Source organism: Perissodus microlepis, chromosome 3 (assembly GCF_051167445.1).
Source record: "Perissodus microlepis isolate ML-2025 ecotype Zambia chromosome 3, ASM5116744v1, whole genome shotgun sequence".
Taxonomy (NCBI): Eukaryota; Metazoa; Chordata; class Actinopteri; order Cichliformes; family Cichlidae; genus Perissodus; species Perissodus microlepis.
Window position 1 is genome coordinate 25279674 of NC_140463.1, and position 16715 is coordinate 25296388.

Below are 16715 nucleotides of genomic sequence, written 5' to 3' on the forward strand. Positions count from 1 at the left end.
GCTTTGTGTCTTTTTCATTGTAGCTGAAGTCCGGGACAAACTGTTCCTTTTCACCTCAATACCAAACGCGTAATAATTTCTCTGAATACCAGACGATTCCGTTTTTTAGGGAACTGTTGGCAACTCTAATAATTAACCGTATGAACAAAATAAAGTTCAACATCAGTAACATAGCACCACCCAGCTGTATAGAAACCCCGTCATGCTAGCTAGTACGCAGTATGAAAAAGTCAGCACAACGAAAATAAACTCCAACTAAACTTGGTTCATATCTGACCCAGATAGACTGCAGGTCATAACGTCTTACCTGAAGTTCAGTTCACCTGACACTCGGACGGGCGGCCGCTTCGGGTCTCTCCTCCTCTTGCCTCCCCTTTCTCTCATCCACCTGCTGGCCTCCACCACTTGCTAATGTTACTGAATCTGTGGAAGCTCCGCGATAGCCACCACACGAAGTAACGAATAACGAGCCTATCTAAATCCCAGTAACGAGTAATGCGTTCCTGATTTTGGCATAATAACTAGTTACCGTGCTCGTTACCACAATAATAACGTAGTTACTGTAACGTGTTACTTAATAACGCGTTAGTCCCAACACTGGTTGTGAAGAAGTCACTTGAACTTCTTAAGAGGACTTCTTCAGTAACCAAGTGACTAAAGGTCACCATGTGACTTCTACTGTTTGAAGAAGTCACTTAGATGAGTGGCAAAACGTTTCTTCCACTGAAAATGAAGAAATGAATGAAGAGAATGAACTTTCTATGATTTCCTTACCTGGATGATTGAGCATGCATCAAGCCGTCTGCTGTCTTCGTGCTTTCCAGCTGCATACAGGTGTCCACAAACCAACCACGTCCATCATGCGCCCAAGTCAGCCCAGTCTGAGAAACGGCATTTATACCGTGTGCACGTAACAACAACAAAGGATTGTTGGCATTTTAATCGATTTTTGCCTTTCAAATCAACGCTTGGCAGCGCTGTAATTACACACTTATTGTTAAGCGCTAATGCGCAATCAGTAAAAGCTCATTGCGTGTTTGTTTTTTCTTTACCTCAGGACGATTTTGATTAAACTATTTCTTCCCCCTCATTCAAAGGTCCACTGTGGTGCGCGTGTGTGTTAATTAACGTAGCTCTGCTTATGTTCAGCAGGTCTGTTTTTCCTGCTTGCAGGCGCATGCGTGTGTGTTTGTGCACGTTATTTGCTCCCAGTTTAACCCCGATACGGCGATTTGAAGCGTCTCAACACGGCCGCTTTTAAATCTCTCGCTCGCTCGCTCTCTCTCACCCCCTGCTCCCTCCCTCCCCTTCCTCCTCTTGCTACCTGATTCAGATCCGCTCCGACGCTATGCGTATGACCGCTCTCTCTGCAAGGCGAGCACCACCGGAGAGACCCGCACGCCGCCGCTGCTCCTCCTCCTCCTCCTTCTCCACCACCACCTCCTCCTCCTGCTGCTCCTCCTGCCGCTGCTGACCGCCGGCCGCCCGCCCGCGCAGCAGCACCCCGACGCCGGCTGGCGAGCCACCCAGACAGGGCAACCGGAGCGGGACAGAAACAGCGCACCTGATCAAGCTCCGCTGGAGGAGAAAGGAGAAATCAAGCAGCGAAGGTGAATAATAAAAACATTTTATAAAAACAGGAGGGCGCAGGAGGGGGTTATATATATGTGTGTGTGTGTGTGTTTTTGTGTGTGTGCAAAGCAGGAGGTGGTGGTGGCCGCAGGTCGCTGATGGACGTTTTGAGCTGAGGCTGAGCCCAGCTGATAGATATGCACGCGGTCCTTGTACACGGACCGGGCTGTTTTTGTGTCGCGTGTCCGCCGACAGCTCCCGCGGTAAACAGCGAGGACAGACACGGCTGATGGATGGTCTGCGCTCGGCTCCAGCAAGCCCGCTGTGCGTGCATCCGTCTGCGTGTACGGCTCTCTGAAACATGTGAGCCACAGCAGCGCAGTTTGATCGGCTTTTTCAAAAGGAAAAGCCCGCACACACAAACACACATTCTTCAGCGTTTGTGCTGAAGTGTGTTTTTGAGCGCTTATGTGTGCAAGTTTCTTGGTGTCACCGGGGGCGGCAGAGAGGTGAAAGATGCGCAGACAGGTTTTTGAATAATGTGTCCAAGTCGTAATCAAGGAAACGCACACACACACACACACACACATATATATATATATTGACTGTAAAGGTGTGTGTTCCCGGCACTGCTGCATGCCAAAACACGTTGTGTGTGAGATATGCAGAGGCTGGTGATGAAGCATGTTTCTGTCTCCACCTCCCAATCATCGCTGTATGTATTATTATAATTGTTTGACTTTGTGTGACTTGCCTAAAAGGGCCCTAAAAAAAAACCCAAAACACCGTAAACCTCAAAGTGTTTAACGCTCGGAGACAGGAAGACCCAAAGAGGAACCGAGAAACAGAAGCGCCGTGTGCATTGTGTCTGTAGCTCTGTCAGCTGAAAGCCTGCCATGGAAGGAGGAAGGCAAATTAATCAGCTGTGAAAGCCACACTTTGTTTATACATGTTGGGAACTTCCAGCAAAAAAGAGAGAGACAACCTCCCCCTGCCAAAAAAACCCGAGCTTTTCTCTGTTGATCAATAATTCATCTCTCCGTCTTTTCCAGAGTTGGCCCTGGATAGAGTTCGGCAGGAGCGTGGCGTCCCAGATCCTGCTGCTGCCGCTGCTGTCCCATTCCTCATCATCTCTCTTCTCAGCCCGGCTTTCACCTGCCAAACTCCACCCTTCTTCCCTTCCTCCTCTCCTCTCTCATCCCCCCACCCCTCCACATCTTCTGCAACTTTTCACCCATCTCTCTCACCCCCTTCACACCCGTGTCTCTGTTTCTTCTTTGTTATCCTCGCCCTCCTACTCCTTCTCCTCTCCTTTCGCTGTAAATTCGTGATGGCGTCCAAACTGAACCCCAACGTCCTGTACGTGGCGGGGGCTGGGGAGTCGCTGGGATCACCGCAAGACTCTGAAAGGACTCATATTGTGAGTACAGTCCACTTCATCTTCACACTTAAAGCTAAAATTGGAAGAAAAAAGAGAAAGAGAGAGAGATTGTGAAAGTATAGGTGGGGCTCCTCAACAGGTTTTGCTTCCACTTTCTTTTCCTTTCCCTTTCAGAAGGGGTAAAAATACAAAAAAACAACAACTCTACACTTTTAACAATGGGACTAGTCAACTTACACGACCCAAATTATAAGTAATACAATCCCTTAGCGAGAGTCTTTTACCTCGGGTCGTGTCGAGATAACAAAAGCCTTGACTAATCTCGACCTGCAGGTGAAAGAAGACACGTGCTTTTAAACGAGATACCTCATCTGCATGGAGCAGCCTTTAAATACAGGAATTATTAACAGCCCCTTTGAGCAGCGAGTATAAACCTTCACTATATGTGACAAAGTTACCCTGGAAGGAAGGAGCCACGGGGAGATGTCCACTCTGCAGGGATCATTGTGGATAAACTCTGAGAAAGATTCAGGAAATGTGTGAATGGGAACACAAAGTAAGAAAATGTAGTCGTTAAACTGTGTTTTTGATGACCAAAGACAGGATTAGAAATGAATACATCAGAGGGACATGTGCAGGGGACGGATAGGGAATATAGTGGACAAAGGGTGCTGAAGATGGAGCTTTCAGGCAGGAGGAAAAGAGGAAGATCTCAGAGGATGTAGTGAAGGAGAACACACGTAGGGTTAGTGTGACAGAGAAGACCCTAAATGGAGCAGCTGAAAGAAAAAGACTACATCCATCCGCCCCGACCTCCTCACTTTATCATTTTTCCCACACATTTATAGAGTATCAGCAACATGTACTGAATTTGAAATCCCTGACTTCTTGACCCGCGGAAAAGCTTTGCAGCAGGCTCAGATTTCCCACTGTGGAGGAGGAGGCGACGTTCTTGTTTTTTTGGGGGTGGTGGCTTTGTTTAAGAAGTTAAAACTACTCGCTCCATGATGGTGTGTACACGTAAAGCTCAATCATCTTTGTTTTTTTTTACGTTGCGTTTCAGTGAATGCAGAACCTCTTTTGTTCACCACAGGCAGCTTACTCGCCTGCAGCTACATCCTGCTCAAATGTGATTGGTCAGTAGCACTCAGGCTACAAACCAGAAACCTTCCGGTACCCAAAAAATCTCGTGCCTATGCTGACATTTTCTGTTGTATATGCAAATATACAGATCAGCGAGTGCCTAAAGTGCACTTATATAATCTAGGTACGTGGGTACGTCTTTTACAGTTAGTGTCTTTTATTTTGAAAATATTCATGCTAAAAAAAAAAAACCTGAATCGTTGGAGCAGCATTTTTTTGAAGTTTTTTTAACTCCTGTAAAATTAATATTGCTTTATTTTTTTTAAAGAGCTGTAAGAGCTACCTGAGTTTTTATTTGTACTATCGGTCCATTTTTACTTTACTTTTTCTGTGCAGGTGACGGTGGGATTTTACGTAAGTTTACCATAAAATGTTGCTCTGAGTAAAAAGCCCATCAGCCAAACTGCTGAATCAGTGGCTGAACGCTTCCACTATGGTTTGAAATGAGGACATTTTACGGCTCCTGATCTCACATTCATTTTCGGTGATTTTATCTCCCCTTCTTGCAGCCCGGTGAAGCAGGTGAAGAGTCATCAGACAGCGATGGAGAACAAGAAGAGACGTCACACAAGCTGATCCGCAAAGTTTCGACCTCGGGACAGATAAGGGCCAAGGTAGGAGGAAATGGTGTATGTGTGTGTAGGTGGGATTATAGCAGGTAGAAGAGCTTGTTTTTGACACAGAAAGAAATGAGGTAATATTAGTGAATCTGTATCATAGATGATGGATTCAGCTGCTTTTTTTTTTTTAAACTTTCTCGACACGTTGCAGTGCTTTTAAGAGCTTTTCTGAACTTTATCCATTCTCGACCTGACTCCTCTGAGGTAAAAAGCATCATTAGCAAACCAGAGTGCGGTAATATTTTTGGATTCAGGCAGGCGCTCTTCAGTTAGAGAACATTCATGGAAAAATCATGGAATTTCCGATCAGGGCCATGTTGGTAACCCTGATTAAACATTTGAGCTGCTTACTTATTGAAGAACCTGCACAAAGTTTAGACTTATCACTGAAATGTGGACATGTGCATGTGGGTCTGAAGGACCCTTGCCTTTCTCGGAGGCCTCGCATATGATAATCAAATGTATGTGAAGGGACGTTAACCGCTACCTTGCATCTTTAGCAGCCTTTTCTCTGTGTGACTGTCTCTGTCGCAACTTTATCAACCGTTAAATCAGACCTCTCATCCGACCTCTCCTCTGAGGTCAGCTAACTTCCTTCTAACGCCTGGTCTGTTTCCTGCCTGCGTCATTTTCCTCTCTTACCGCCACTGTGCTCATGAGCAGTGTTCAAATCAATGACAGGAGTAAGAGCTCCCTTTCTTACTGGACTTCTGGTAGATGTTATTGGCCTCTGGACTCACTCTTACAGTAAGATATTGATGGCTTGATAGTATCCTGTTACTGGCATTTAAACACATACACAGAAGTGTGTGTCGTTAGTTATTGATGAGCTAATAGCAATAAAGAGAAATGCATCATTATCAACAGAGTGATTAATGTGCAAATTATTATTCTGTATGAGTGTGTGCGTGCGTGTGTGTAAATCATTATCCATTACCTGTATTGACCTGCAGCTGTAAAACACACTCAGATCAATAGAAGACACAGGATACCTGCTATCCCTGTTGTCATGGGAATGGCATCCCATAATGCCTCATTTGTTTCTGTTACAGACAATAGGATTGGATAACAGTCTAGTATTGATTGGCTGATCTCACTCGACACTTATATATACTAACATATATGTGTGTGTGTGTTTTGTTTAGCGTTATCAGCAAGACTAGAACCTAGATAACCAAAATAAAAATAATAAGTAGAGTTTTGAAAAAAAATTAAAACTTATTTGGAAAAGAACTGAACTAAAAAATAAAGAGGTATAATGGAGGAATAGTCCTGTCTCTGACATATGCCCTCCATACAATAATAATTAAAAAGATTAAAACTAACATTAAAACTAATAAAAACGAAACAGAAACAAGAAAAACTAAAATGAAAATATACTGAAATAAAAGCAAAAAAGTCTGTTAATCTGCAAAATATTTTCCTGTTTTTTCACATGCATCATCCAGTTTAGATGATTGGATAAAAAATAAATAAATTAAACAATTGAAAGTACAAGGTACGGTTAAATCGTACTGAAGGGTGTATAACCTATAAAACACAAGACAAAAGCTTAAAAGCAATGAAAAAAGAAAATTAAATTACTTGTTGTGTCAGTTACGTATAGGTATTTTTTTTTAGAGAGAAAACGACCTAAGAATTATTCCAAATTTTTAAATTCTTGAATTACTTCTCACCAGAGCATCCATTCTTAAATCATAAACCTATCTGCATACATATTCTATACTAGCAAAAACCTGCAGCACATTTTAAAAATTTTCATTCTGTGTTTAGTGGTAAGTCAAACAAAAGATTTTGTGAACGTTACGTATTTGGATGCCGCGCATGGAATGTGGCACATGAAACAAATGCATACAGAAAAATTTAAACAATTGATATTTGTAATAAATTTAGGGAAAAAAACATAGATGTTAAAAACTGCCGTATACGTGACTGGTATATGCTAGCTAAGGAGGAACGAGGGTACATACAGACATATATATGTTTATATAGACATATAGTGAGAAAAATTTGGAGTTTATTACATAAATAAACTTATGAAAAACATTTTACATTTGTTTCCTGAAAGACACAACCAAAGGTTACTAGGGAAAAATATGTATTCCCTGACCAGGTGGTGAGTGGTTACAGGCTGCTGGCTAGGTGAAAATTGCCAACGTCGCCCATGGAAAGCGCAGGGTTGCGCGTAAACACTCAGCAACTTCTTACCGACGGCTAGTGAAATGATGAAAAAAGAAATGGAGACTGTTTGCCTTCAAAGTAAAAACTGCTCTACTGCTGCAACGAACATGTTTCAAAAGGTGTGACTTTTGCTTTGAATGTGACTGGTCTCCTTTTATGGTTTGAATCGCACTTTTTACCATTTCAGTTCAGCTTGAAGAGTAAATGTGGAGTGTGCGAGGTTAACTCAGTGTTTTCCATGTAAAGTACAGGCGACCACACCAATCATAAGGACATCTTTGCTGCAGCAATGTCTTTTTGAGTGATTCTATTCAGTGCCAGCCAGCAAGCACTTGCCAACCGATGGGGGCAGTGCACATTTTTCCTCCAATGATATGTGCTCTCCAGCCTGGTATGACAGAATCCTAAAACGTCACATTTAATTGCTGTGATATTGAAAATAACAGCTAAAATGTGCCCTAAAATGTGGCTTTAAAGATGTGTAGATCGTTTCTCATTGGATGAAACAAAAATTGCTGCTGGTTCGGCTGCTGGTTGTTTGTGTGCAAGTGTGAGATGATTAGAGTTTGTGTAACTAGAGTCACATGACTTGCTGTAGATTAAGCTAGTCATCGACTTCGGGATTATGCTTCAGTGACAACAATAGGTTGAGAGGATTAATGAGCTTGTGTGTCCCTTCATTTCTCTGAGTGCATGCAGGTGTGTGTTGGGTGATTTTGGCTGAATTTGTTATTTGCCAAAACGTCTCTTTCTTCCTCTATTTTTTATGGCTTTTGCGTGTGTTATAGCTGAACGCCATCACTACATCAGTGCTTCCTTGTCTGCTTTATTTGACTTGCTTCAGTTTGTCCCCTGCCTATTACCTTCCTTGTTAGAGCTGCGGTCTGTCGGCACACTTGTTAAGGAGGTGCTAATTCTCATCAACTGTGACATGACTTCCTGACACCATTAGGTTAATTCAGTTCCTCGGCGGTGATTCGCTAAATAATCATACAGATGTTGTAGTAGCTCTCAGAAACAAAGGGCGGGTCATTTCCATTTTACTGTGGAGACTGTGGTGTTAATTAAATATGTTTGGGTTTAAAGACCAGCTTTAGATGCACTGTACGATCAGCAGGGGATATGCTGGCAGTTAACTCATGAGATTTTCAAACTAAACCTACATATTCAAGGCTCCACACAGGCCTTTGGCGGTTAACTTTGCCTAGTTAACTGTGCATTTTCATACTATTTCTGACCGTTTGACAGTGTTATGTGGGAAATAATAATAGCACAGTTAACAAAACAAGTTTAAAAAATACATTTCCTGTGGCTCCGGGTAAAATTTCCTTGGTGGGTGCCAAATATATATACATTTATGTAGGTCAAACCTTGATATTTATGACTCTGCATGGCAATGACTTATGTTATAGTAGACCTGCAGACGAGCTCAAAAAGTGAACATAAATTAGGTAAATGTTCATTAGATTGTCCCTCTATGTTCATTAGTTAGAGTAAAATTAGAAGTCCTTGTTGTGTGTTTCTCTTCTAACGAAGTTGTTTCCTTTGTGCTCTTTATGGTGACTTGAAAGACCAATGATAACTAAGGCGACCCAAGTCCCCTCAGCCTGTTGCAGCTACATGATGCAAGAGCTTTTTTTAGTTGGGTACAGCGGTTAAAATGCCGGTCAAGGTTCATGAACACAGTGACCTGAAATCTGGCCCATGTTCATGAAGTCAGAATCAACTTTTATTGACTTCATGTTCACAGGTCAAGATCAGTGCAGCGTCTGGAGAAAATAAACACATAAAATTAGCTAACTTGACAAATTCAAATTAGACCTGTCACAATACCAGATATTTAGGGCTTCCTAGTTCTTAAGTATGTAAGGATAGCCTAAAATACTTGTACCTGTATGCTACCCACCTGATTTCAAGAAATACTGGTGTATCGGCACTTAAAGTAGCAAACAAATTCTTGGAATTTTGATATTGAATGGTACCGCAAGTATTGTTTCTGGTGATATGCTAATCATGACATAATGTGAAACAACAAAGACATTTTATATCCAAAGGTTGAAGTCTCCACAGATGGTGAAAGGCAACTTGACTAGTTGACAAGGTGGTAATTCTGCTGTTTGTGCTACTATTTGTGAATTGACTTCAGTTTTTGTCTTGGACTGGCTTGTTTATGCAGGCTTTTCAGAAACTAAACCCAATGCTCTCTGAAAAAAGACAAACCCTTTTGTATGTGTGCGGGTTTTTTCTTTTCTTTCGGTATTAAAGTTATACCCTGGGCGCAAAGATGGGTGTACTTCATAAACCACAATGTCCCCATTTGAGCGGTTGTTATATCTCATGTCCTGTTCTCCATTTCCTGTGTTTCTCAGCCTTTAGTTCTCATGTCTGATATTGTTATCATTATTGGTAAATGGTACATTCATATCAGTATAATGACATGCTCAAATACCCTTCAAACAAAACCAAAATCTTCAACCTCTAAATAGCTTGTTTCCCTCGTTTCTACGGTGCTTAATATCCACCAGTAACAGATAAAAGCCAGCTGTTGGGACGTGAAGTTTCAGCACAGCTGTGACAGCATTTCTGTTCACACAGCTCTTTAGAGTAAAGATGACGGTTTCTAAATTTAGTGAGGTTTAATTTTTCTAACCAACTACCTGACTAAAATAGAAACAGACTCTGAAGAAACTCTGAACTTTATTTAGAACTGATTACTACGACGGTTAGGGCCAATACAAGCTGCCAGGGTCATACTGTTTGACTCTGCTCTTTATTTCTCCATAATTTTGCTTCTGTATTTAGTAAATATAAAGTGGAAGTCTATTAACTTTTTGTGTCAGATAGACAATTCAGAGAACATACTGCAGCTTCACATATTTCAGCCAGTAAGTAGCATAAATTAGAACCACATAAATGATGCGCAACTAAGCATACGGTAACAGTTCAGTATAGGTCATCAATACTGCATCTGATAATGAAAAAAGACACATTTTTAACGTGCTTCGTGTAGTAATTTATCTATTTCAAGGCAAATAATTACCATCAATTAACATCTTAAAAGCTTTTTTCAGTCTAAATTGCTGACATTTAGACCCTGTGCTATATGAGTATACGATGACTGCAGGAACTGTTTGCATTTTATTTCAGCTGCAGTACACTGTGCATGCAGGCATTTCTGCAACCTTATCTCAATAAGACATCTTCACTTCTCTCCACAGAGGGCAGCTATTTGTTGAGCATTGTTGATTATCTTGGCAAGCTGTTGAAACAGTGGTTACATGTTTATCGGCCTAGCTGCAGGCCGATGGCTCACTTGAGATCTTGAAAAAACTAAATCAACGTTAGATGCTAAGGATTGTTCAGCGTGTTGTGTCTTGAAAACCAGTTGCAAAATGTGGCATTTTTGCTTAAAAAAAGTGAAACAAAAAGAAAGGAAAAGCTATACAAGAGAATTCATATATCCACTTTCATTTTGTTAGCGTTTGCGGTGTTCCAGCATTGTGACATCTACATGGTTAGGGTTATTTCACCACTCGCTTCTTTGGCATGCTCTTGACAGCATGGGACAGCAATTTTTTTCACTTTCATTTGAATGGAGATATTTTTCAAAAAGAAAGTATAAAAACCCTAAAAAGCAGTTCAATAGTTGATTGGTAGATTGGACTGTGAAACTGAGGGCATTGGACACATATCCTGGATAATCCTCCTTTCTGGCTCTAATAATTATGTGAACTTAACTTTATTCAATGTTATCCGAAACGGCCAATTGAAGTCATCAGCAAAATTTTTACAGAGGTCAAGAATTATAGCCAGTTCTTGAAGCCGGGGGTGAGAACACCAGGGCCTCCACCTTTGATGGCCACCTGATGCACTAAGCACCGAAGCATCTCCACATCAAAAGGTTTCAGTTGAGGTGCCTCTTAGGTGAGGTATTCCTACTGGGAGACCAACGACTCGCTGGATAGTCTCTCGACTGTCTTGTGAATGCCTCGTTGTCGCCCCAGATTAGATGCAGGGTTGAGCTTTTTTTTTCAGACTGGTGTCCCTGCGACCTGAACCTGGATAAGCAGCAGAAAATGGATGGACATAACAATATTATTCAAAGAAATTTAAGTTACAAGCACTTTCATGATAGCTTTTTATACCTGGAAGGCATGCCCATCTTTTCTACGCACTATGGTGTGACAACCTTGACAGATGTGCCTGTCTTTGAGAGGCAATGGGAAAAAGTCAGATACTGAAAAGCTTGCTAGCTAACTAACTTGTTTCTTTCCCCCCAACCTTTCTCTGTCTGGCCTCCCTTTACTCAAAACCTGGCACTATTAAGATGTTATGCTAGTGAGTAGAGCCACAAATGAACTGTTTACCACCACAGATTTACTTTGATTTGCCTGTTTCCATTGGTATAACTGCAATGTGATTGGGTTCTCGCGCCGCTGCATAATGGTTTTCTGGTTTTCGAATTCACCCCAGGATGGTCAGGCAGCAGCATCTTTGGAACAGGGAGCAGTTCTCTTGAGGGAAATTATCATCTGATGTTAAATTGTGAGAAACAAACACTGCTGGATGTGGTGGCTTTTAAGTTTTGCGCTGTCAGCTGTCTTTGTGTCACATGTTGTTGCAAAAGTTGTGTTTGTAACTCAATGTGTCTGCGTTCTGCGAGCGATCTCTGATTTTCTTACTTTCTTTTTGTCTTTCCTTCTTTTTTTGTCCTTCTCTACCTCCAGGCTCAATTACGTAAGGTTTCGCACTCTTTCTTTACTCTCCTCTTTTTATTTTCCCTATCCTATTCTCCTCCACCTCCTCTTCTTCCTCCTCCTCCTCTTTGCAGTACTCACATTTACTGTGTGGAGGATAAAGGAGACACAGGAAGAGAATGAAGCAGAAAGGCTTCTGTGAATTGTGTGTTTGTGTGTATGTAGCACTACCACTTAGGTTTTGAGTAGGCTGCCAACTGTTATGTTATGTTATGAAAGTAGACACAGGCACACACACTCATAAACGTGCAAAGAAAAGGCCAGTCCCGTCATTAGGTTTTCACCTTTGTCTCCTCTCTAACTTCCTCTTCTTTCTCATTTGTCTGTTCTCTATTCTTTTGTAATTTCTTGCTGTGACTTCCCCTCCATGTCACATCCTGTCCCTTTCCTAACATCCAAATATTTTCTAGAATTTCTAAAATTGGTAACTTCTTAACCAAAACCCTTTCCTTCTAAAATAGCAGCAGCGCCACTTCAGATTATGTAACCAGTCGTATTTCTGGCTTTTAGAGTGGTGATTAACAGGTAACACTTCTTCTTTTTTCCCCCCCTCGCTCCTATTCCTGTGGATTTCCTGCACGATGCTTTGCTGGAATCAAACCCACTATATTTGTTCTTTTTTATCTGCATCTCACTCCCAGTGCAGAAATCTGTGTGGGTGTTCACTGCAATGGAGATGAGGACGAGTTATAGATGTGTGCGGATGGATGGAGAGGGGGGGGTGACAGACATGGCTTTAGGAGAGTGCACGAGCGTGTGGGACGGCCGGTGTTGTGTGTCTGTGTGCTGTGCTTTGATTTGTGCCCTCGGCTTGATGCGATACAGATGCAGAAGTGTTCGGTTCAACACGGGAGAGGGAGAGATGGAAAAAGACGAGAGAGGAGAGAGAGATGAAGATGGACAAAGGGGAGAGAATTAGCACGTGTAAGAGGGAGAGAGGTGGAGGCAGAGTGGAAACACATCCAGAGTCGGTTATATAAGAAATCCACACAGCGAACAGCAGGCTCTAATATCCATATTTACCATTACAACAGGTTGGCAGGACTGGTGAGGAGGCGGCTTGACTATTTAAAATGTGTTATTCAGTCACTGGTACAAAGATTGCTCAAAACACATTGTTTGTATCCTTAAGGCTTAAAAAAACACGTGGTCGTTGCTAGGGCTGTGTGATATGACCAAAATCTCATATCCCAATGTAAGAATTCTATCGTCCGATAACGGTATAAATCACAAAAATGTAACATTTTCTGTAAATTCTGTGAATCTCGGGCAGCTCGTCTTGCGGGAAGTGTTTGCAGCATGTAGCTGGAGTCGAGTGTTTTAACCGATGCATGAAACGATACATTTTTAGACATAAGTTGTAAAGGCCGCCGTTTTCTTTGTGAGTATTTATTACACGGCGTGCTGCGGGGAAAAGCCTGTTCTAACGTTTGAGTCTAAGGTTTATTTTTTAGCACCTGGCGGCTCTTTTTTAATTCTCATCCGTAAATAATCTGCTCTTTCACGAGATTCAGTTTATTTTAAAAAGTCTCAACAGGATCTTGAGCTTTATTGTGAAAGGTTTATGTGGAACATAAACAAGCGGACACGCGATGCTGTTACCGTCGTTGTTGCTAACCACAGCGTATAAACACAGGCGCTTGTCCGTCCATAGTGTGGTTATATTAAATATAAGAGAAAGAGAGAACTTTAAGAAATTAATTTAGCCACTACAGTGACCATCAAAACGATGAAAAAATATTGCCGTAAACAGTTTATTTTGCGACACCACGAAACAAACGATAGCGTAAAATGAAACGATAGACGTTTTTATATCGTCATCCGATATATATCGTTATATGCCCTAGTCGTTGCATCATCTACCTCAACATTTAGGACATTTGATCAGCTCGTTTTTGTATATTCAGCTTCTTAACCCGGCTTTCAGGTTTTCTTCTCCTCCTTTAAAGCTTTATTGATACACGTTACGTGCTTGTCCCCTGCTAGCTGCCAATTTAAATCCCGATTTAAGTTCTGGAAGGTTTCAGTGAGGTAAAAGACTGAGGAAAAAAAGGATCGATTCACTTGGAGAATGCCGTTACTTTTCTCTTGTCTTTAGTTTCCAGAAAGCATCTATACCCCGTGAACGTTATTTGTTGAAAGCAGTGACACAGTCCTGAAACAGAGGAATAACTCCTTTTAGACCACTTATTCATATTATGTAGGATTAGCAAAGCCTATTTACTAGTTGGAAATGTTTCTTGTGCACACAGCCAAGCCAGCTAAAACTGTCTTTTAACTGTAATGAAACATCTAAGCAATGTATTCATTTCTTGGAATAAACATCGAGAAATACAGTCAGATCTGCCTGGGCCTTAATGATGGAGCAATTAGGTAGGTACGTTACATCATTGATCCCACAACAACATTGTTGGATTATACAGCAGCAAGATAAAGAACAGAAGGGCCTTATATTGTGAGAGAGTGCAGAACTTTCTATGTAGAACAGTGATAGTGATTGGTTTGGCTCTAGCAAATGTGTGCCTTTTAGCCTGGATTATATATTTGTTTGTTCACATTTGTTTAGGGATTTTTCATATTTGCAGTTGGTTATTTGGTACCAGCTGAAAGCCCTCATAGCCAGAACTTTGTTTGACTTACCAAGCTGATAGGCAGCTCAGCACGACTGACTCTTTTTAGGTTTATGTAATCCTGAACAAAAAGATATTTTAAGTATATTGTGCTTACTTCGTATTATAATCCCGTGAACATTAATTAAAGTAAAACCATGATTTATTTATCAACAAACGACAAGTTAAAATTCACACACATTAAGAAAAAACAACAAAAAGTGTTAATCCCAAAAGATTTAACCTACATTTATGCACGAAGAGGTTGATGATAAAAAAGCATGACAAACTTAAAAGGAAGTGGCCTCAGTATGTGCCCAGCTGTAGTAAGAATGTACTAAGGATGCTAAATTTGTAGAAGGAGAAATACAATTTTGTAGAAACTCTATTACTGGGTATTAATATTATAAATGTAACTAAATAAGTTATGACTTGATAAAACAATTCAGGTTAAAAATAATTTCACACAAGTAAACCTGAGATTAGTACCTTGACCCTCTTCTTTACCGTCACGCTGGTAGAACGCAACGCTTATCAAAGACAGGAAAGCACAGACTAATTAACTGGTCAGTTGGCGATTGAGAGGTCATAACTGCTCTCTAGCCTTGTGTGACTGAGACCGGGACTCAACAAGTACACCCAAATCAAAGAATGTGCTGTAGTAGGTCTATAACTACACTATTTTGTGCCCAGTCATGGCCTATTGACGTTTTACAAACACACGACCACTAACCACGCAATGTTAACTTGTTTGCCATTTTAGATGTATGACTATTATTGTGACCCCAATCATATAGACCTAGAGACTGGTCTGCAACCATCTGGCAACCACCAGTTGTGAGGGGGAAAAACAGTATCTTCTGCTACAAAGTGACTGCTAAAGTTCAAGTCAGGCAGATCTACATACCGGTCAGTGACACCCTGCCAAAACCCCTCACTAGAGAAAAAAATCCATTCCCCAACCAGTTGGCAAAAAAACTCCTTGCGATTTCTTTGGTTGCCAACATATTGCTCTGATCGTACTTTCAATGGAATCAAAGGGCTTTATTACAAACTCTCAGCTATCCAGGGATTACACTTTGTTTTTTTACAGTACCTATCCAATATGGCAAACAACTTTGAATAATGTGCGCTTGACGTCACGTGAGAAACCTCAGTAGTGCCACAGTGACATTTCCTTTACTGTAAAGCTTTGTGAACTAGGGCAGATAAATTGACGTTTCTGCACATGATAAGAGTTCACGTGTTTAATTATGTGCGGTTGTTTCTCAGATGTTTGATTCCTCACAATGACTCTGACTAAACATCAGTATCTGTCATCAAATGATGAACAATGCTCTTTCAGCCAGACTCCTGATTGGTTGCCTGTAAGACATTAATTTAGTTTTGAGTTAATAAATGTTAAGCTTCTTTTGATGCTCGCTATCATCATATACATTTGAAAATCAATGAAAAGATTGATGGTTAAAATATTTCTTGGTGGTACTTTTACTGTTCCTGCGTTCAAGTACGAAGCAACGACACACAAAGCAAGTGGTTGTGTATCGCCTTTCAGAGTATTAATGGTGACATTTTAAAAGTAGTTTGAACAGTGAATAAACATTTTTTTCCCCTTAAAAGCTTCTTTCATGATTTGCAGTTGCAGCGTTCAGCAGAGCACTTTAAAATATTACTCCCTGTAATTTATAGGTAATGTATGATAAAGTGGCTAACTCCCAGGATCCACAAAGGGCACCAATGTGTATTATTGATCTGCTCTGATGAAATTACTCTACATAAGCTGTTTATCATACATGCATGAACACACACGCACACAGTCTCAGGGCCTAATTCGGAGTCATTCTGTCTCCCCGACTTCACCGGTGTTGGTTAATTGGAGCCGTCAAACTCAGTTTCTATTGATTTGACCTCATGTTTCCCCGAAACGCCAGGCCGTTCGACAGGGGGACTCTTTACAGTCAAAGAAAGAAGAAAGTGCTAGAAAACTCTGGGCTGCATTTAAAGAAAGCAGGAAATCATTTAAAGAGGTGTGAAGAAACAAGCTTTGTTTGTGGGTTCAGGAGGAAAAGCAAGACTTGTTAAGTCATTTTTGAATAACAGGAAAGTTCACAAATCATATTGTTGTAGCGAAACTCTATGAGGTGTGATATTTTTGATTTATTATGATGAAGAACATTCAAATGATTGTTTTTGTGAACTTAGCTAAAATAAGATCACATACTACAGAAATGAGTGAAATCTACTGAAGGAAACAGCCTTGTAGCCCCCCCGGATTATTTTTTTATAAGAACGTAACTTCCTTCTTATTGCTCCCTTTACTTCCAATCTTTTATTTATGTCCTCTTTTCACCACATGTCTTTTGTGGTCATTCTTAAATTCAGTCTTTCATTGCTCTTCATTTATCCTACATTGATCTCTAAACGCTCCCTTCTTTCTCTTCTCCGACCTGTC

At 41.0% G+C, this 16715-nt stretch overlaps 1 protein-coding gene across 2 annotated transcripts in view; it reads left to right on the forward strand.

The window, feature by feature from the left end:
- The first annotated feature begins 1350 nt into the window (after positions 1-1350).
- Positions 1351-16715, forward strand: part of LOC146390707 (diacylglycerol kinase delta) — a 92463-nt gene continuing 77098 nt past the window's right edge. For both annotated transcript variants that reach the window (XM_084923686.1, XM_084923687.1), the window contains exons 1-3: positions 1351-1610; positions 2625-2992; positions 4606-4710. In XM_084923686.1, the coding sequence (XP_084779812.1) occupies positions 2903-2992; positions 4606-4710 (195 nt within the window). In that variant the 5' untranslated portion in view covers positions 1351-1610; positions 2625-2902. The remainder of the gene's footprint in view (positions 1611-2624; positions 2993-4605; positions 4711-16715) is intronic.